The 23,552-nt window shown below is 34.8% G+C and overlaps 1 protein-coding gene across 1 annotated transcript in view; it reads left to right on the top strand.

Annotated features, from left to right (window-relative positions):
* The window catches only part of LOC126889691 (leukotriene A-4 hydrolase), a 62,913-nt gene that overhangs the window by 18,169 nt on the left and 21,192 nt on the right, over window positions 1–23,552 (top strand). The window contains exon 3 of the mRNA XM_050658211.1: window positions 4,962–5,107. Within this exon, the coding sequence (XP_050514168.1) occupies window positions 4,962–5,107 (146 nt within the window). The remainder of the gene's footprint in view (window positions 1–4,961; window positions 5,108–23,552) is intronic.

The following is a 23,552-nucleotide window of genomic DNA, read 5'->3' as shown; positions in this document are numbered from 1 at the left end:
TAGTGCGGCCATAAAGTAACGCATAAATTCATTATTAACTAAATAAACAACATTATTAGAAATTACCGAAACAGGTCGATTTTTGATTTTAATTTATGATTTTTTGGCATATATACCATACTAGTGACGTCATCCGTCTGGACGTAATGACGTAATTGATGATTTTTTCAATAAGAATAGGGATCGTGTGATAGCTTATTTGAAACGCAATTCAATTCTCTATTCAGTAATATAATCATTAACATAATTATTTATACAGGTATTCAAAAACAATTTTTTAATTAAATTGATTGACACAAAAAGAAAACTTTGGGTAGTTTATTTAATTCAAAATACATTTTACTGCTGTCAGAAAACAGAAATAAAATGTTTATTTTAAATATAAACATTACTTTTTTGCTTAAATTCAATGTTTAAGCTGCCACCCACCTGCCTCTTGACAGTTTTAACATTTCATTTAAGCCAAAGGCAATGTTTATTTGCCAAATAAAAAATTTTATTTCTGTTGTATGACAGCAGTAAAATTTATTTTTAATTAAATAAATTAGGCACATTTGTCTTTTTGTGTCAATTAATTTAATATAAAAAATTGGACACCCTGTCTAAATAATTATGTTAATGTTTATATTATTGAATAGAGAATTAAATTGCCTTTCAAATGAGCTAGCACACGACCCCTATTCTCCTTTAAATCTTTTAAAAAATCATTGATTACGTCATCACGTCCAGACGGAAGACGTCACTAGTATGATATATATGCCAAATATCATAAATTAAAATCAAAAGTCGACCTGTTTCGGTAATTTCTAATAATGTTGTTTTTTTAGTTAAGAATGAATTTATGCGATACTTTATGGACGCACTGTATACTAGTAGTTGTATCTGTACCTATAAATAAATAAAAATAGAAAATATTGCTTTTTCCACCTACCTCTACCGAAAGTATACTTTTCCGGACCTGATTGTAGGGAGCAAAGTTGTACTTTTCCTCCCTAGGGAGGAAAAGTAAAAGTGAAGTCATGGTATTTCATTCATGAAATATAACTTATTGACGCCCTGTACAATATCTATTTTCTATTACGTAAGTATCTATACATTTTAACGTTTATTTATAAAACACCCTGTATTTTGCAGAATGGTAAAAAACAGTAAATTGTTATTTTGATTTAACAATGTTTACAATAATAATTTGACTTATATTTGACAGTTGACAGTTATATTGTACCTACTTGTCAGTTTTAGTTCTAATAAATTTTGTTGGTTAGCTACATAAATAAATTAAGTAAAAATGAAGAAATGACTTGTTATTTGAGGAAGGTGGAAAAACCATATGTATAACATGGGAGTAAAGTGCCTTTTCCTCCCTTGAATGATTACTGCTCTCCGCTACGCGTCGGGCAGTAAACTTCATTCTCGGGAGGAAAAGTAGCACTTTCCTCCCTTGTTATACAAATAGCTATTATTCAATGGCTTTTTTTATAATTTTTGTTTTATTTGTTCCTCGGGTTAGGGTCAAAAAACACATTCTTATATAGGCTAGGTTTATTGCAGTTTAGACATTGGTACATATTAAAAATTTCGATATTTCTATGAAAAAAAAATAAAAGTAAAGCAACAAAATGTATCTATGTATCTATAAAAATAATATTGTAGTAGTTATGTTATGAAATAAGAAATTTATGACTATGAATCTGCAATCAATCACAAACAAGTCTGGCTAATTAGTTCTGCGAAAGACATTTTACAATAATATTAATTGCAATAAAAACTTAGACACCAAAATTTAATAGAAGTCGTACAATTTAATAGGTGCCGAAATCAATGAGGGTTTGTAGCGTAATAGTGTATTTCAAAGGCTAACCGATTTCGGCACCCTGGTGCCGTAGTATAGGAGCATTTGTAAATATGCGTCCGGTTCTGCTAAATCGAATTTTGTATACTTGGTCTTGTTGAAAACAGCTCTTTTTCGTCAGTGTGTCTTATTTTTGAAATAGCCTGATAAGTAATATGCAAGCTAGGAGGCGTTATTTAATTATTTTCAGAAATCTAGTTTTCTTTGGAAAATATTAAATACAAGTATGCATTTTTAATCCTGAATTACAAAATTAGACCAAATTAGCACATAATACCGAAAACCGCATGTCAATACCTTTTTTCTATCTCGAGATATCTTAAGAAATGTGTAAGTTTTAAACATAACTGTTACTGTCACTGGTAAACGAGGTTAAGGAAAAGTAGTGTGCTATGGCAAAAACAAATAAACATTTTCCAGATGTAAACGTATATAATTAATTAAAACAACAATAAGACAAACAACACTATAAAATATAACAAAGAAATAAAAGCAACTATACCCCATTCCACGAATATACGACCCTCTTGGATTATCGCGACAACGAATATTTTACTGTGCAAAATATGAAGAACGAAAGTAAATTGCAAATTATATTGTTGTTTATTGAAGTAATTATTAGAGCAAAAGACTTTCGTACTTCTTATGTTGCACACTAAAATATTCGTTGTCGCAATAATCCAAAACAGTCGTATATTCGTGGAATACACCATAGATACTTACTTAGAGACGACCTAAATGTTCAAATTGTTGCCCATCATTTTCAATGCAAACATTTACTCTTTCAAAAGTAGATTGAACAGAACAGCAGTCTCAATTTCTGCTTTCGCAATGCTTTGAATGACGTTTCGTATTCTCTAGATTCTAGATCATGTTTTCTCGCGTAGTGGGCCTAGCGGCAAAAACAAGGTCTTTAATCGGTCCCCATAAATAAAAGTCTAAAACAGTGAAATCTGTTGCTATTCAGTCTACTCTTTACTACTTACTACTTACTAGAAATTTTAATGTATTTTTTAGCGATTAAGTTTTTAATGAGGTAATCCCTTGCAATGACATTGTTTTATACATCTTTATGTAACTTTACAATCATTGCAATGACATTGTTTATACATCTTTATGTAACTTTACAATCATTAGAACTGATGCAATGCAGGAATAGTGGAGTCACTGAAGGTGGATGTGAGCTATTACCTCCGATTTCGTTCAACCTCCATCGATTTGCATGAAAATTGGTGAGTGATTAGAGGATATCTCAAGAAACAAAGGTGACATGGTGCCAACTTGAGCTTTTACCCTGGGGGTGGATGCCACCCCTTCTCGGTGTGAAAATTATTTTATTAAAAATAATCCCATAATTATATAGGGGGACAAATTCTAAACAAAATTTGTTTTATAAAGTTATTAAAATAAATAAAAACTTTTTGGGTTATTAAAGATCAAAATAAAAATAAAAATGCATGTTTTTAACCGATTTTTCATAGATAACTCAAAAACTAAAAGTTTTTACAAAAAGTTATTATTACCAAAATTGAAGTCAATAAAAAATTAAATAAACTTCTTACTAAAAAAACCTTTTACTATTAACTAAAAGTGAGTTATAGGTAATTGAATGCATATTTTTCTCGGCGAGTACCCAAATCTAAGTATTCAAGCTTAAATTACGGGAAAATTATGCATTTTATAACATAAACTTATTAAACATTTATGAAAAAGTCCTTAGAAATATCTATCAAATGAGATACCGAACAAGTTAATAGCATTAAAATTTATGCTCCAAAAGTTTTTCAAACTTTATCTTTAAAAATTTTTCCAAAAAATGTTATCGTTTTTTTATAATAACTCCGTTAATTTTAAAGATATCAGGTCCAACTAAAAACAGTTTAACAGGTAATTCCAAAGGCTATTGAAGCGCGTTAAATATAATCTTTTAAACCCCTTACCTTTTTAAAAATCAAAGATTAAATGGCCACGGTTACATGGTTCCCGCAGCAAAATTTAAGCTTTAAACGTTTCTATCTCGGTTATTTTTCACCCTACAGAAATGGTAAAAAAGTGTAATATTTGATATAGAAAAAACTAAAATTTGGTTATTTACAATTTTCTACGTATATTGAGTATTTTTATAGTTATTATCAAACGAAAAAGAAAATGACGATAATTTTAAAAATTCTGATTTTTTTAAATTATATCTTTTTTCCAAAAATACGCATTCTAAACCGGTGAAAATTGTTAAAATTATTACTCATGCTAATACAAAGAAATTTTTGTAACGATTACTATAAATTTTAATTTTTGTTGAACTGGCGTATGTTTTATTTTTCACTTTTTCCTAAAAAAATCGAAAGGGTTCTCTTAGTTTCATCATAACTTGCTTAATTTTGATGCTATTAACTTCTTCTGGAGCTCATTTGTTAGGTATTCTAAAGTACTTTGATAAGTGTTTAGCAGGTATATTTTATAAAATGTATCGTTTTCCCGTTATTTAAGCTTGTATACTTAGATTTGAGTACTCATCGAAAAAAATATACATTCAATTACCCATAACTCACTTCAAATTAACACTAGTTTAGTACTTTAGTGAACAGTGTATTCAATTTTTTATTGTCTTCAATTTTGTTAAGAATAACTTTTTTGTAGAAGCTAACAGTTTTTGAGTTATACGTGAAAAACAGCTTTAAAACATGCATATGTTTACGAAAAAATAAAATCTTTAATCTTTAATAACTCAAAAAGTATTGGTTTATGTTAATAACTTAATATAACAAATTTTGCTTAGAATTTGTCCCTCTATCGATTTATATTATTTTTAATAAAGTAATTTTCACCCCAGAAAAGGGGTGGCATCCACCCCCAGGGTAAAAGCGCAAGTTGGTATCATGTTACCTTTTTTCCTTGAGGTATCCTCTAACTACTCACCAGTTTTAATGAAAATCGATGGAGGTTCAATGAAATCGGGGTTGAAAACCCTCAGTGACTGCACTAGAATACTGTATTCCTTTGTTATTTATTAATCTATACATAGGATATTTTAAAATAAAAACTGACACCTAATCATTTTGAACTTGACCTTATTATGCTGTATGAGTATAGATTTAATTATTGCTTTTAGGTACTTGACACATTTAAATTGAATATAACGTCGATATTTGACGCTGATAAAAATTGTACAGAAAAATTAGAATATACATTATCAGATCACTTAGAAGATTTTGGATCAAAATTAACAATTCAGTTGCCCCAAAAAGAAGTTAAAAAGTAAGTCATTTAGCAAGAGATAAGAACTAAATATGGTTCTACATAAGTTAAGTTTGATGTCTGTGATTATTTTCTTTCATAGTATTTTCAGTAAATAGGGTTAGCAAACCCTGGAATGAATATTCTATTAAGAGCGTAAGACCTTATGACAGTTGCGGTGTTGATTATTATTTTATTTTATTTATTTTATTATATTTACTATTTTGATTATTTACTTTAACTTAAAATTATTACTTAATTCTTGTTTTCTATTTCTAAAGTTTTTATTTATTTACATTGAATATTAATTTGTTTTGCTGAATAATCCGCTTCTGCAATAATTTTGTGCAATATTTGATTGAAAATGAATTCAGGATTTTTTTGTTGTAATTTGACAACAATGTTCATCTTACATCTGTAGTGTAGATAATGACGGGCAACGGTGTTTGTACTATACCAGCCATATGTAATCTAATATAAGTGGAGAGTTTAACGCCTGGTCGCACCAACAAATCTTAAGCTACAGCTTAGCCCAGCTCAGCTTATAGATAGGGCCGCTTTAAGTCTCACTTATGTTGTACCATAATTTTCGATTCTTATCTCACGTTGGCACGTGGCAGTCCACTGTGGCAAGTTGAAAATCGATCTAAGACTCAATGGTGCAACTCGTACGTTTCGTAAATTGAGCTTAAGACTCGTCTGAAGCTTAATAGTGTAGGAAACAGAGGTTGAACCTTGCAAAATGGACACAAGTCCGGTTTTATTTTTTTCTGGTATATCAAGGGGTGCTTATTATAAGACTAACTTTTTCTTAAAAAATTTCGCCCCGGAACCCCCCTTTTCACCCCTTTAAAGGGGTTAATTTGTGGTTTTTGCGGAACGTAACCCTTCCTGTCCCTTTTGCAAAAAATTTCTTTTTTAGAAATATGAAGAGGACTATATTTTCTACGATTTATTTCCCAACAGCATATGTCTATCACCCACCGTTTAGTGGGGGTGGGGCCCCAAAAATGACAAGTTTTTAAAAAAATATATTTTTCCCTAACTAATGGAAATTAAGAAGAAATCCTGCGGCAATTATTTACAAATGAGTGACTGATTTTTTGGTATAGGTTTCACTTAAGTATAATTGCCATTTTTTTAATTACAGGGTGTTACATTTTAAAAAAACCCCTTTTTATACCATCTGAACCGTTTATGATAGAGTAAAAAGACTTTTAGCGATTACCCATGTACTGGTGCTATTTAAAAATGTTTATAATGCACCCCCATTTTTTCCCCGGAACCACCCAAAAAAAAAAAGAATTAATAAAGAAAGTGATTTTCTTGGAATCTTTCACACACAATGCCCTTTATTAATATACTTCATATATCATTTTGTGCACGTTATTATTACCCATGCATGGACAAAAAAAGCGATTTCCTAGTACTACCCCCGAAGCCAAAAAAAAATAAATAAAATGGGGGGTTGAAAAAACATTTTTTTTGTTTGCTTTTTAATCCATATGGGCATATGCTTCATCAACAGTGTTTTTCAAAATTATATATGCTTATTGCAACATCCCTGCGGAAACCATCACTATCCTTGAAAATATACTTCAGAAACTACCACTATCCCTTGGCGAGCATGTTTTTATGATTTTCTCATTACCTATGCATTCTTTTTAAACAAAACTTATGCAAGGTTAAAGACCACTATTCACTCTAAAAATTAGGTTCTATTCATTTTTTTCGTATAAGCAACAGTTACGGCACAGTGGCGCCGTAAACCTCAGATATGCTTTGGCGGGCTACAGTTTTTGTTTTTTTTTTCGTCACCTGTTCGTTTTATTAATAAAGTACTTATGTAAAATAAAACAACACAGTGTATCCTACAAATTATGACCTATGCACATTTTACATTCTTTGCGCCCCAAAGTCACAGTGGTGGCCCAAAATCAATTTTTTCATATTTTCGCCACCTACACGCATTTTATTGCATTAATGCTACCTTAATAGCACAATATTCACCCTTAAGTGGACGCTAAGCAGTGGCGGATCCAGGGAGGGGTGATGGGGGCGATCCCCCACTCTCAAACCAAGTAATATTATATTTAAAGATTGTAAAAATATTCATTTATTTTTATAGAAATATGTACTAATATTATATTATTATTTTTATAAGAATGGCGTACTTTTTATGCTTTAGCGACGGTGGCGGATCCAGCATCGTTAAGGGGGGGGGGGTGCCACTTGGCTAAATTTTTATAAAAATAAATGAATAATTTTATAATCTTTAAATATAATATCACTTGGCTAGAGAGGGGGGTGATCGCCCCCTTCACCTCCCCTGGATCCGCCACTGCTTAGCGACCACTTAAGGGTGAATATTGCGCTATTAAGGTAGCATTAATGCAATAAATATGCAAAAATTTATTTTGGGCCACCAATGTGGCTTTAGGGCGCAAAGAATGTAAAATGTGCATACGTCATAATTTGTAGGTTACACTGTGTTGTTTTATTTTACATAAGTACCTTATCAGTAAAACGAACAGGTGACGAAAAAAAAACAAAAACTGAAGCCCGCCAAAGCATATCTGAGGTTTACGGCGCCACTGTGCCGTAACGGTTGCTTATACGAAAAAAATGAACAGGACCTAATTTTTACAATAAATAGTGGTCTTTAATCGTGTATAAGTTTTGTTTAAAAAGAATGCATAGGTAATGAGAAAATCGTAAAAACATGCTCGCCAAGGGATAGGGGTAGTTTCTGCAGTATATTTTCAAGGATAGGGGTGATTTCCGCAAGGATTTTGCAATAACCATATATATTTTTGAAAAACACTATTGATGAAGCATATGCCCATATGGATCAAAAAGCAAACAAAAAAAATTTTTTTCAACCCCCCATTTTATTTATTTTTTTTTTTGGCTACGGGTGTAGCACTAGGAAATCGCTTTTGGTGTCCGTGCATGGGTAATAATAACGTGCACAAAATGATACATGAAGTATATTAATAAAGGGCATTGTGTGTGAAGGATTCCAAGAAAATCACTTTCTGTATTAATTCTTTTTTTTTTTGGTGGTTACGGGGAAAAAATGGGGGTGCATTATTCAAATTTGCAAATAGCACCAGTACATGGGTTATCGCTGAAAGTCTTTTTACTCTATCATAAACGGTTCAGATTGTATAAAAAGGGTTTTTTTTAAATGTAACACCCTGTAATTAAAAAAAGGGCAATTATCCTTAAGTGAAACCTATACCAAAAAATCAGTCACTTATTTGTAAATAATTGCCGCAGGATTTCTTGATTTCCATTACAGTTAGGGAAAAATATTTTTTTTAAACATCTTTTTTAAAAACTTGTCATTTTTGGGGCCCCACCCCCACTAAACGGTGGGTGATAGACATATGCTGTTGGGAAATAAATCGTAGAAAACATAGTCCTCTTCATATTTCTATAAAAGAAATTTTTTGCAAAAGGTACAGGAAAGGCTACGTTCCGCAAAAACCACAAATTACCCCTTTAAAGGGGTGAAAAGGGGGGTTCCGGGGCGAAATTTTTTAAGAAAAAGTTAGTCTCATAATAAGCACCCCTTGATATACCAGAAAAAAATAAAACCGGACTTGTGTCCATTTTGCAAGGTTCAACCTCTGTGTCCTACACTATAAGATTTGTTGAAAGTTTTATTCCATCCCTTTTTAGTGCTGCAAAAAATATGCTTCTTCTTGCTTTGTGTCTATTCGTTTCGAATAACAGCATATCTGCTATAAACAATAAGCAATAGCATCATTCTGTCTATAATTATTTTATTGACTAATGCTTTAAATATATTTTTTTTTCTTCCATGGGTCTGTCTGATCTAAAAATATCGCCGTTATCACTGAAGCTAAAGCTTATTTAGTATAAAGCTTTAAACTGTAGAAGTTTGTATAGATCTTTTGATTGGTTTGTCCTAAATATACCAAAGTTTCCTCCTAGTCCTGTCGCCAGGGGGGTACAACGGCCTCCTTTATTCAGATGGACTTACCCAAGTTTTTTTTATGTATTTTGACTCGTAGAACACGAATCTTTTGGGTAACAGTTGATCCGGATGTCGATAAGATTGTTATAAACAAAGAACTTGAGGAGTTACATAACAGCGATTTTTCGCAAAACAAAACATTTTTTTGTATTTTTTGGGCCATTGTAAGCAAAAAATGTTCTGACAAGTTTTTTCGTAGGATGCATAGTTTTCGAGATAAACGCGCTTAATCTTTCAAAAAATCGAAAAATTTAAATGTTTGAACCCGAATAACTTTTGATTAAAAAATAAAATAGCAATTCTGCTTACCGCATTTGAAAGTTCAATTCAAATTATATCGGTTTTGATTATTTGCATTGCTAAAAATTTATTTTTTTTATTGTTAAACAAAGCTATAAACACATAGTGCTTGAGTGATGTTTTCAATGATTTTCATTTAAAATCGAACGAGTAGGTACACTTCGCCTCAAAAAAAAACTGGTACAACTCTTATAACCGAAAATCGTGTTTTTCAAGTTGTGTAAGTTGATCTTGTCATAAGTGTCATTCCAATTTCTAGGGCAACGTTGCCAGTTCAACGAAAATATTATATCAAACTAGGTAAAAACGGGGCTGTGCGACAGACCGCATTTTTTAATATACTAAAAACTAAAACAATTGTAATTTTCCGTCATCTCAATTAAGTATCCATACATTAATTCGTGTTTTATTATAATTTATGAAAATATTTCAATTCAAAAATAATGATAGATAATAAATCTTGACATGACTTTAAATTATTATGTTTAATGTCAAATCGAGAGGTGTGATTGGTTTCTCGTAAATTGTAGAACAAAACTGCATTAAGTTGTGCAGAATAAATAAAACACACTGGAAAAATTAAAAATTTAATTTGAAATTAATACAAAATGAATAACTTTTACAGTGAACAAGTGTGTAATTTAAATATATGTATGTATTACAATTCGAAATATACATTTTAAACATTATTTTTTTGTATTTACATTTGGTGCAATTCCGTTATCTGTGATGGCAACAACGAAGTGATTCACGAACAATAATTGTCAGTCTGAACACAGGTTTACATTGGGAAAAAAAGTGTACCAGTTTTATATGACGCGAAGTGTACAAGTGCAAGCGAGGCTATTTCTACGTAGCATGCTTAAAACGCATGTATTTTTCACGGGAAACACTATGTGTTTATAGGTTTGTTTAACAATAAAAAAATAAATTTTTAGCAATACATATAATCAAAACCGATATAATTTGACTTGAACTTTCAAATGCGGTAAGCAGAATTGCTATTTTATGTTTTAATTAAAAGTTATTCGGGTTATTGCAATTTTTCTATTTTTTGAAAGTTCAACCGCGTTTATCTCGAAAACTATGCATCCTACGAAAAAACTTGTAACAACATTTTTTGCTTAGAATGACCCAAAAAATACAAAAAAAATGTTTTTTTTGCGAGAAATTGTTGTTATGTAATTCCTCAAGTTCTTGGTTTATAATAATCTTATCGACATTCGGATCAACTGTTACCCAAAAAATTCGTGTTCTACGGGTCAAAATATATAAAAAAAAAACTTGGGTAAGTCCATCTAAATGAAGGAGGACGTTGTGCCCCCCCCCCTGGCGACAGGACTATCTTGGTTGCTCATATAGTTTTCGTCTTTTGCGGTCCAGCGCCTGTTTTACATCTTCTGGTTCTTTATTGCAAAGGTAGGCATCTGGATCTTTTTATTAAAGTAAAGTAACTTTACTTTAAAGTTACTTTAATACAACTGTTGTATTTATAGTTGCTATTCAAGATTTGTATATAATATTTATAGAAATGCGACAAATGTAATAAACTTACACGAAAATAGTAAAGAAACAAATATTAAAAGAGGTGTTAGACAGGGAGACGCTCTATCAACCATGCTATTCAACCTAGTTCTTGAGGCAGTCATCAAAAAACCAATGTAACCGGCCATATAAACATCAAAACAGTACGAGCTACTGCATATACGTGCATATTACCGCAGAATTAATAAAAGAAGGCGGAGGCTCCCTATTGAATGCGATACACGAAATAATAGTGAACATATGGAATAATAAACAACTGCCACAAGACTGGAATTCCGGAGTAATTCTTCCACTACATAAAAAGGGAGATCAGCTTGAATGTAAAAATTACCGGGCAATAACGCTACTGACTGTGGCATGTAAAATACTGTCAAATATTGTCTATGAGAGATTGAGACCATATGAGGAACAAATAGTTAAGGGATATCAATGTGGTTTCTGCAGGCAGAAGTCCACAATAGATCAGATCTTCGTCTTGAGGAAAATCTTGGAAAAGTCTAGTGAATTTAATATAGACACACATCATCTCTTCATTGATTTTGAGAGTGCCTATGATAGTACCCATCGAGAATTTCTGATTCACGCCCTGAAAGGGTTTAATATTCCAACTCAACTCATTGATATAGTAAAAGAAACACTTAAAGTACAGAGCCAAATTCGAATTCAAAACGCACTAACAGATACAATACATGTTAGAACGGGACTGCCACAGGGAGATGCCCTATCCTGTATTCTATTCAACATCACATTAGAGAAAATAATTAGAGTCAAAAGTCAACACCAAAGAAACAATAATAACAAAAAGTGTACAAATATTGGCATTTGCAGATGATGTTGATATCATAGCTAGAAACAAAAGAGAAATGATAGAAGCATTTAATGCGATAGAAAGAGCGGCACAAAACAGTGGCCTAAATATTAATGAAGTAAAAAGCAAATACATGAAGGCCAGCAAATCGACAGGCCAAAGAAACCTACAGAATCTGACAATAGGAGACTATAACATCGAAAGCGTAATAGCTATTTGTATAACAAGGGAGGAAAGTGCTACTTTTCCTCCCGAGAATGAAGTTTACTGCCCGACGCGTAGCGGAGAGCAGTAATCATTCAAGGGAGGAAAAGGCACTTTACTCCCATGTTATACACATGGTTTTTCCACCTTCCTCAAATAACAAGTCATTTTTTCATTTTTACTTCATTTATTTATGTAACTAGCCAACAAAATTTATTAGAACTAAAACTAACAAGTAGGTACAATATAACTGTCAACTGTCAAATATAAGTCTAATTATTAATGTAAACATTGTTAAATCAAAATAACAATTTACTGTTTTTTACCGTTCTACAAAATACAGGGTGTTTTATAAATAACCGTTAAAACGTATAGATACTTACGTAATAGAAAATAGATATTGTACAGGGCGTCAATAAGTTATATTTCATGAATGAAATTTCATGACGTCACTTTTACTTTTCCTCCCTAGGGAGGAAAAGTACTTACTTACTTACTAGCCAACGCCCACCCTTGGCATGTTAGCCATTTGGCGGCGCGCTGACCAGTATAGACGAGCCGTTTCTCGTAGGCGATCTTCATCCTCCTCGGGTGGGTCTGTTATCAGGGCTGGGCGCTCTGGGAGGTGAGCAGCATCCATCTGGGGCTGATTACATAGTGGACAGCTGTCATTTTCACGGACGCCGATGCGATGTAGATGGGAGGCCAGGTAGTCATGCCCCGTAGTTGTTCTAAACGCGGCTACACTGATGGGTCTCGGCAAGTTGTGAGGGATTGGTGACTCTATTAGGTGGGCCCAAGATTTTCCAGCACCGGCTTGTATTTGCTGGTCTTTTATCTTCGCTTTGATTCCTCTTTTAATGGTGGACTTTGCCGATGTGTACGATTGGAAGCTAGGGGGCTGTGGAAGAGTAGTGCCTTCTTTTGCAAGTTCATCCGCCGCTTCATTCCCTTCAACACCGACATGACTAGGGATCCATTGTAAAGTAATCAGCCACCCTTTCTCCAGCAAGTTCGATAGTTGGACGCGGCAAGATATTTTTTGGGCCCAGTCGGTATATCGATTTGTCGACAGGGCGAGGATTGCGGCTTGGCAGTCGATGAAGAAGGCAACTTTTTGGGGGTGTTGGAGATTCTCGAGACTTTTAGCGGCTTCGTGTATACCAGCAATTTCGCCATCATAGTTGGTGAGAGGGGCACCCACAGCTATGGAGCCTTTGGAGAACGTTGAGACATATCCTGCTCCTGTTCTTCCCGAGTCCGGCATCGAGGAGCCATCGCAGTAGATGTGGAGCCACTCATGCGCTGGGTAATTGGTGTGTATCGTCTCTAGGGCGGCTTTCCTTAGGACAATGTCTGACGATAAGTGCTTCGGGTCGTTATGGTTTTCAAGACGCAATTCTGTGTTTGGTAGAGAGCGGGCAAGTGTAGTTTGCGCTGGGAAGGGGGCGGCTTTCGACAGGTCAGTGTGGTATTTTTCCATGATTTGATTTGCTACTGTAAGCGGAGGGGTTTGTGTTTTAAGACGTGAGGCTGCTTGTCTATATTCGTCCCATTTTTGTGGAAGTATTCGTCTTTGCCTTTCCCAGAAGGTTAACGCGTGTTGCTCTCTGCGGCATTGTATTGGTTCAATACCGGTCTGGGCTTCCATTGATGTAATCGGTGTTGATTTTGGAGCACCGGTGATGACGCGAAGGGCAGTGTTCTGGGCGACTTCAAGCTTGGAGGCGGTGTTTGTACTCGCAGTTATTGTAGCTTCATTCCCTTATTCTAGTATCGGCCGGACATAGGTTTTGTATGTTGCTACCAAGACATCTTGCGTGGCGCCCCATTTTGTTGCTGTGAGACGTTTGAGCAGTCGACATCTCTTTGTGGCTTTCTCTGCAATGTCGTCGATTTGAGGTTTCCACGTCATTTTCTTATCTATGTACACCCCCAGGTATTTTGTTACATCCTCTCTTTCCAGGTCGACTCCTTTGTATGTCAGCTTGACAGCAGTCTGTTTTGTTGAAAGGGTAAGTACTTGATATACGGTTTTGGTTGTACTGACAGTTAGGCAGTTTTTATCCTCCCATTTTTCTAGATTTTTGAGAGCCTGGTTCATTACTCCCTCGAGCGCTTTCAGACTGCTACTTGATGCCCATATTAGGAGGTCATCGGCATACAGGAGGGCTTCAACACCAGGTGTCTTTCTAATCATTGCGAGCACATCGTTTATCATTAGGTTGAACAATTGACAGCTGATGACAGCTCCTTGTGGCAGCCCTTGTCTTTGTAGTCTGAATTTGGAGCAATGGTTGTGAAATTTGACTCTCTGATACCTTTCCCCGAGAAAAGATTTTATCCAATTGAACAGTTTACCGTCAATTCCAGACTTCGCTATCTTGTGTAACAGCAAACCTCTCCATACTGTGTCGTATGCAGCTTTGAGGTCTACTAGCACTGCAACTGTTGACATCTTACGGTGGAAAGCATCCTTGACTTTTTGAGCAAACTCGACTACATGGTCCATGGTGTTCCTGTGTTTCCTGAAGCCAGCTTGTGCGTCGTCAATCAGTTCAAGATGGGTTATGGCTCGGTTCAGTCTGTCCAGAACCATTTTTTCGGCTACTTTGCATAAGGAGCTTGTGAGGGATATTGGACGGTAGCTATCAGTCAGGCTCGGGTCTTTTTGTTTCTTTAGGGTGGGTATGACCTCGCTCTTCCTCCATTGACTTGGGACTCTTGAATTCCATGTTAGGTTAATCAAGTTCAGAATGATGTTTTTGGCTGCGGCTCCCAGATATTTAAGCATTTCCGGGTACAACTCGTCAATCCCTGCTGCCTTTTTCGTTTTTGTGTCAGAGAGAGCCGCTTCCAGCTCTGATATCGAGAAATCTTCTGTACAGATGTCCTTTATACTTTTGCTCATCCGCCGAGGAGGGGATAGCTCAACAGTCTTGCTCTCTTCCTCTTATTTATCTTAATATTACTCACTTTTGTGTAGTGTTTACAGAGTTCGTTTGCTATATCGGCATGTGTAGTGAGTTCTCTAGCCATGCCTCTCATTGGCATTTGCTGTTGCTTGTTTCCATCATTGTTTAGCGTAGTAACGAACCTGTGCGCTTTGACGCCGTCTTTTCGGAAGTCGAGCTTAGCAAGGAAGGATTTGAAAGCCTCTCTTTTCCCTGACTTAATGGCTTGAGTTAGGATCGCTTGTCTCTTTCGAAGCTCTACACAATCGTTCATTTGCCTGGATTTTTCAGCTTTGCCCCTGGCTTTATTTCTGGCAGCTTTCAATTTGGATAGCGTTGGGGACCAGAAAGTCTTATGCCCCTTAATTTGACCTCGCGGTATGCACTCTTTTGCACATTTAAGTATGGCCTCGGTTACTTTCTTTGCTGCTTCTTCTGGTTCTTGTAGTGTTAGTTGAGTAAGGACTTCATCTGTGCATTCCCTGTACTTTTTCCAATCCGCCTTTTTAAAATTCCAGCGCGGAGCGCGATTTTGTACTTTGTATTTTTGGGAGGAAAAGTACAACTTTCCGGAAAAGTATACTTTCGGTAGAGGTAGGTGGAAAAAATTTTTACATGTCTAGGTTCACTAGTCACCACAGATAACAATGTCAGCGAAGAAGTCAAGAGAAGAATACATATTGCTAATAAAACATATAATGGACTAATTAAACATCTAAGATCTAACAACATCACGAGAAAAACCAAATGCAAAATATACAAAACCCTGATAAAACCGGTCCTTATATATGGATCAGAGACATGGACACTGTCGAAAAGCGATGAGAACTTATTAGGTACGTTTGAACGAAAAATCCTCAGACACATATATAAGGGGGTGAAAGAAAATTACGTATGGCGCAGAAGAATTTTGAACTATACGCCGCTTACAACGAACCCGACGTCATAACATCCATAAAAATCGGAGGTCTGCGCTGGATGGGCCATGTTGAACGGATGTTAAAGACCGAAACACCAAAACATATAATGAGGCAAGCACCAGTAGGGAGAAGGTCAAAGGGGAGACCCAAACTTAGATACATGGAACAAGTGGAACAAGATCTGAAAACACTTGAGATTACCCACTGGAAGAACAAAGCAAGGAACAGAACAGAATGGAGGAAAATCCTAGAACAAGCCAGGACCCAAAAAGGGTTGTGGAGCTACTGATGATAATGATGAACAGTACGAGTTACTGCATATGCAGATATGCAGATTAATAGGAACAAGCCACGACTAATGGAAGCGTTCAAAGAAATTGATCCTGAAGCACGTAAAAGGGGGCTTAAAATAAACGAAGCAAAAACGAAGTACATGACCGTCAAAAGAACACATGACAATGAAAATAATATCACAATAGGCAACTATACTATTGAACGTGTGGATGGCTTTACATATCTGGGCACAAAAATCAATAGGAAGAATTACGTAGAGAAGTAGAGAAATTAATGCACGTACATATTTTCAGCGGGAATCGTACATACTATGCTATAAAAGATTGATGGCATCGAGATTATTAGACTAAAGAACTAAAATGACTATCTCCAGAACATTGATTAGACCAGTAGTAACCTATGGTTGTGAAACTTGGGTAATGTCAAAAAAAAAATGAAGTCCAACTCGGGACATTCGAGAGAAAGATACTGAAAAAAGTATATGGTCCGGTGCAAAAGGAAGATGGCACATGGAGATTAAGGAGAAACGACGAGGTTAATGAATTAAATAAGGGTTATGATATTGTAAGATTTCTGAAAAGTCAAATACTGTCTTGGCTGGGACATGTGCAGAGACAAGACGATGCAAAAACAACAAAGAAAATGTTACAATGAAAGTCGATAGAAAGGCGAAAATAAGGAAGGCCCAGAACGAGATGGTTGGATTGTAACGTTTAAGTTTTCTGAGTGTAGATTTTAATTCAGTTTTCACCGCTTCACGGTTTTTGACTTAACTGCCTGTAGATTTTAGAGTCTCTATCGGCGTGTTTTTCTCAGAAACACATGTGCCTTATCGATAGACGCGTTCTCACGAAAAATGTGAGGATTTAATAGCTTTTAGGTAAACTAAGTCGTTAATGCTTCATCCACGAGCCATAACTCATTTATAAATTAGGGTTTTAAATTCCCTTTTTGCATATCTTTTACGGCGGTTGATCAAGCGGCTTGGGTAAGCCAGCGTCTATATTTAAGCAGAAATCCGTGCGATTTTGTCAATCTTGTGAGTTGAGTTTTGATAGAGTGCAGTCATGTAGTGAACTCTAGTATTTTGTGATCTTAAGACCAGCCTGGATTAGTCTGGTAAGTCTTTAAAAACCTATTTTCTTCATAGAACACTCGCTGTGAATAATTAATTTTGTTCATAGGGCTGGTCCCAGTCCAATTTATCACCTACCGCTAATATTTGGGTCCACGTTGCGCTGTGGTCCAAAGCTATTCTTTGTCTCTCCTTTTATTTCGACTTGCGGCTGGGTATATTATGAACTAGCCGACAGGGACGCCTGTGACACGGGCTACCCTCTGACAGCTGTTTTAAGTAAGTTACTCATCCTTTACTTACTGAAGAAGGTAGTAGAGATGCCTTTGGCATGCCCAGGGCAAAGACCTTTTTGTGGTTTTCGTGGAATAAGTTTAATGACCTAAATTTTTCGCTCAGGTTGTGATAGTGATATTCTGAAAAGCAGATCATACTTTTAGTATGGAGTTTATGTCATTATTGATTATTTTTTTTATTTTTAAATGGGTGATCATTTAAACTAGACATTTACATTATATAAATATTTTTTTGAGTATTATTAAGTATTAGATTTATGATTTAAGCAAAGAGCTCTTTCCTTTTTTTGTTGTAAGTGAACTTTTTTAGATTTCATTTAGGGTATCGATTTTTTATTTTTTTTATTTTTTATTTTTTTAAATGAACTTCAGTTCATTTTTTTTTGAGTTAATAAGAGTTATATTCGTTCACTTACATTTAGCATTTTTTTTTTTGTTTTACTGTGTTGGTGAATACACCAATTTATATGCAGTGATAACAATTACATTTTTAGATTTCATTTAGGGTATCGATTTTTTATTTTTTTTTATTTTTTATTTTTTTAAATGAACTTCAGTTCATTTTTTTTGAGTTAATAAGAGTTATATTCGTTCACTTACATTTAGCATTTTTTTTTTTGTTTTACTGTGTTGGTGAATACACCAATTTATATGCAGTGATAACAATTACATTCGGCAGTTATTGTTTCGTTAACATTTTGTTTTACAGATTAACTGTTTAGGTATTTTTTGGTTTCTTAATTTTTTTGTTGACGATTTAACACTGCATATTATGTACGTATTGTGTAAATATTGAGATTTCGTTGAGAATTTTAATAAATGTTTTAGTGTACGATGTTTCATTGTATTTAATTATTATTTACAGCTCAAGACTAGAACATTGGTGTTTTGTCGTAGCAGTGTTGCTAATTTTTCTGTTGTTGTGTTATGTTTCGTTAATTTTTCCTTTGAGAGCTTAGCGGTCAAAACTCCTGGCGCCTGACTTTTAATTTGATGTATTCAGTATTTCCGTTTTCTTAGAGTCCAAGTGTCAAACCATCAGTTAGTGTTATCTATCCATCTTTTACCTATTGTCGTTTCATTAGCCCTATTCGCATGTCATTCTTTATTCATCTAACATCTCTTACTGCAACAGAAGCCCAACCCAAAGAACCACGCCCACATCTTTTCCGACTGAGCAACGTGGCCTTTGTTTCGTCAATGTATGCGATTGGACCTTTCCATATTCGGTCATTCCTTATTCCATCTAAGGATAATATCGCCCTGACCCTTCTGGTTCAGCTCCCATGACCTCTTGTCCATCCGGTCATTATAGGATGACATGGAAGACGACCTGAAAACCAATAACCTAAGAAAATGAAGAAGACGGACACAAGAATGATCTGAATGGAAAAACATAGCGAGACAGGCAAAGACCCATCCAGGGTTATGATGCCAAAAGAAGAAGTTAGACAGGGTGACACACTATCGCCAAAACTACCCCAGAACGCGCTTTTAAAACCCTTAATTGGAATCATAAAGGGATAAATGTCGATCGGGAAAGACTGCACCACCTGAGTTATGCTGATGACATATTTTTAATAAGAGATGGCCTAGGCGAAATCAACACCTTGTTAGAAGACCTAGAAAGAGCCTGCAGATAAATAGGTTTAGAAATAAATATCCCAAAACAAAATACGTCAATGCTGTATCAACAACAGCAACACCAAAACTAAAGACGTCAACAGAATCGCTGGGAACTAGCTACAGGAAGCTCAATACAGACAGAACTGGAAGCTGGAAGAAATTAAGGGAGGCCCAGTGGCGTAACCAGTGGTTAACCATTGGGATGAACTTTGAGATTAAATTGGCGGTATTTCATACTCCCAGAAGCCCTTCAACAGTTGGAATCCTATACTGTAACCAGGATCATCCTGGTTACGCCGTTGGGGGGCCTATGTTTAACTTTGCACTAAGAATTACCTTTATTGGCAATCCTACAGTTCAAAGCTAAGCTTTTAAAAACAAAGTAAAGTAAAATAAAAATAATTGATTTGCTTTTAATCGAATTTTATTCGACATCCACTTGAAAGGTGGAAAACCCGATTTAATAATTAACAGATGTTTTTACAATTTTTTATTTTTAGAAAGTATATTTCGTACTTGAAATATATTTCATATGCTTTAATCTAATAACCTTTGGTAGAACGGGTACTTCGTAAAGAAAAATACAAATAATTGATAAGTTTTTAATCGAAACTGATTCGACATCCATTTGAAAGGTGGAAATCCCGATATCATAATCAACCGATGTTTTTACAATTTTTTATCTTTATAAAATATATTTCGTTGATAAGTTATTAATAGCTACTGTACTATTTGGTAAACAACATTTGCTTGTGAACAAAATCTAAAAATTAGAAAGTAGGTACAATATTTTTTAGGTTAGAAGAATGGCCCAGAGTTAATTACCTACGTATTTTTCTACATATTCATTTATAATTTAGAAAAGAACTATATATTAAAGTGGGACAAAATGCATTATGTCAATCGATTCCAACACATATCATTCTTAATTTATATAGCTTTTTATTCCTCAAAATTTACAATCACTATAACCGTATTGTAGGTATAGGTACTTAGTACTTATATTTTTACAACTTAGTTGCTAACCTAGTTTATAACTAGATTATTTTATTTTGACTTACAAATACCAAATACAGCTGAAATCTGCAAAATAGATCTAATTCAAGATATTTCTGTCAAAAGATATGTACCAAATATGATTATTTATGCTGTTTGCCCAAATCACAGCAATCAAAAGCAGTATCAACAAATGGAATGCCATTACAAAAAATTATATACAGAGTGAGTCTGTAATTTGGAATAAATTCAATATCTCAAATACTACTCGTCTTTTTGAAAAATGCTCAGACCCGTCGATTAGAATTTCAAATTGTCATTTTTGACATATAGTAATAATGTATACAGGGTGTCCCAATTTAGAGATATGACGTCATCGTTGATTTTCTTAAATGGCAACACTGTCATTTTGATAGCTATTTTGATAGGGTGTGTAAAGTTAGACATAACTGTAAAATTTCAAATTTTTATTGAGTACCATTTACAAGATAATAAAAAATGACAAAGTTATGAAAAACAAGTAATCAAATAGTAATTGAATTTAATTATTTCAATTAAGCAAATGCTCATAATGTTGCCCTCAATTACTGTCAAATAGTCAATGGGCAACATTATGAGCATTTGCTTAATTGAAATAATTTTATTCAATTATTATATGATTACTTGTTTTTCATAACATTGTTATTTTTTATTATCTTGTAAATGGTAGGGAATAAAAATTTGAAATTTTGCAGTTATGTATAACTTTACACACCCTGTATACGTTATTATTGTATGTCGAAAAGGACAATTTGAAATACTAATCGACGGGCCTGAGCATTTTTCAAAAAAACGATTAGTATTTGAGATATTGAATTTATTCCAAATTACAGACTCACTCTGTATACATACATACAATAATTGCAGCAGAAGTGCTAGGAAAACGAAAGAAGAACTATAAGAAGAGAGGGCTTAAAGTAAAGAGCTCCGAACTTAAAAATACCATTGAAAAGAAAAACGTAGGATTCAAATTATCTTCAAACGCCTATGGAAGATGACAACGAAATATACAGAACAAAACATAAGGAAACTAAAGACGCCAGAAGAACTGCTTAACGCTGTAGCTATGAAATATAACATCGAACATGACATCCATGGATGGCAAGAAGTAGCATACAAAATAATGAAGCATCTATTAGGTAGCGTAGGTTCAACTTCAGTGGGCGCTTAACCAGTCTTCCACTCGACCTAAGAGGTCTACTGTGGATCATCCCTAGGTTAATGTTGTCCCTTTAGCCCAGCCTTTTTAACAAAGTCTATTTAGGCTTTAGGTGACACTTCTACGACGTGCGTCGTAGGGATCTAGTTGATAATACTCAAATGTAATGCGCCTTATCCTATCCAATCCTGGGAAATGCCTAAAACGTGTTCCGCCGTCTCGTCATCAGCATGACAGAATCGGATATTCGTACTTTCTGTCAGTCTGATTTTGTTCATGAGCCCCTTGAGCCGACAGAAGTGTCCTGTTAACAGGCCTACGATAATACCCAAATCACTCCTATTCATATCAACGAGTAGTAGATATTTACAGTAGTAGATCTTTGCAGTAAAAGTCCTGTTAAAAGTCGTACATAATCGTATTTATAGAAAGTGCGAAACAATCATCGGAGACGATCAGTTTGGATTCAGAGCCGGCATGGGAACGAGAGAAGCCCTCTTCAATTTACTAGTTCTCGCGCAAAAATGCTAAGACCAACAGAAATATATATTTATATGCTTTATAGACTTCGAAAAAGCATTTGATAGAGTAAGACACGACCTACTATTAGAACGTTTGCAAGAAGTCGGTTTAGATGGAAAAGACGTCAATTTACTAAAGAACTTGTACTGGAACCAAAACGCCAGAGTTAGAATCGAGGATTCCACATCCGCAGAAGTAGAAATTAGGAGGGGAGTTAGACAGGGATGTGTTCTGTCGCCTCTGCTGTTTAATTTTTACTCCGAGTTTCTATTTAAAGAGGCACTGGCGAACTCGAAGGATGGAGTCAAGGTGAATGGCGTAAATATCAACAGCATCAGATACGCCGATAATACGGTGTTGATTGCGGATTCCGACTTGGGTCTACAACGACTCATCGACAAGACCAACTCGACCTGTGAGCAGTTTGGTATGAAAATAATCATTAAAAAAAACCAAAGTGATGCCAATCCGAAAAAACCAAAACGTACCTCAACCTTGCACAATAAATGGGCACATTTTAGAACAAGTCAATAGATTTAAGTACTTGGGATGTGGGATCGATAGCAGCCTAAATCCTGATCTAGAATTAAGATCGAGAATAGAACAGGCCAGAAAATCTTTCGAAAAAATCAAAAAACTGCTTTGTGATTCTCGAATAAATCTCGAAATTCGACTACGTTTATCCAAATGCTACGTCTGGTCGACTCTTCTCTATGCAGTTGAGACATGGACCCTTAAAACATCAACCATAAATAAGTTGAAGGCCTTTGAAATGTGGATCTACCGGAGAATTCTTAAAATTTCGTGGACATCGCATACCCCAAACGAAAAAGTGCTGCATAGAATAGGCAAGGCAAGAGAACTTTTCAACGCAGTGAAAGTTAGAAAAACATGATACCTGGGCCACATACTGAGAAATAATAAGTACCAATATGCTCAACTTATAGTGAAAGAAAAGATCGAGGGAAGGAGAGGACTAGGAACGAAGAGACTATCGTGGCTCAGAAATATCCGACAATGGACAGGGCTAAATTTTAAACAGCTAATAAGAACAGCTGAAGACAGAGAAGAGTTTGCAATTGTAGTAGCCAACCTCCATTGAGGAGACGACACTTTAAGTAGATCTTTGGATCTCAGAATATTTAAGACCTATTTGTTCGTACCAGTGGTTATGTTTCATCCGTTCCACCCAGTACGATATTGTTCTTTTGGCTGTCCTTCTTACTAGGCGAACAACATGTTCTGAGCCTATGAATGTTTCTTTTGTCCCTTCCCTAGCAAGTAGGAAAGGTTTTCTTTCACTTCAATACCAATATTTCTAGACACCCAGAGTAAACTTACTTTATTACTTTTTCGGATCCTAATCAGATTCTGAATACAGTTCTAAACTAACTTGGATTCCAGTACCTTCAATCCTGCCTGGTTATTAGATATAATTTTTATAGATTTGCTCCTATTGGGACCGTGCAAGTTCGGAAAAGCGACACCTGGTTTCTACGCGCTGCATTTTTATTCGCACTTTTAATTATATTGGCCAATCATATGGTCCTGGTTACTGGATAATTGTCAAGGATATAGTCAAAAAAATAATAAGAAGACAAAGTAAGATTTACGTTATGTTATTAAAACGTAAACAATTGTATGTAGTAAATAAAATTAGTGATTAAAATGCAGTACTGCTAGGAGAATACAATTAATTAAATTTACCTTTATGTAATAATT

This window comes from Diabrotica virgifera, chromosome 8 (assembly GCF_917563875.1).
Source record: "Diabrotica virgifera virgifera chromosome 8, PGI_DIABVI_V3a".
Taxonomy (NCBI): domain Eukaryota; kingdom Metazoa; phylum Arthropoda; class Insecta; order Coleoptera; family Chrysomelidae; genus Diabrotica; species Diabrotica virgifera.
The sequence above is the reverse complement of the archived record's forward strand: the minus strand, read 5'-3'. Positions and strand labels throughout refer to the sequence as shown.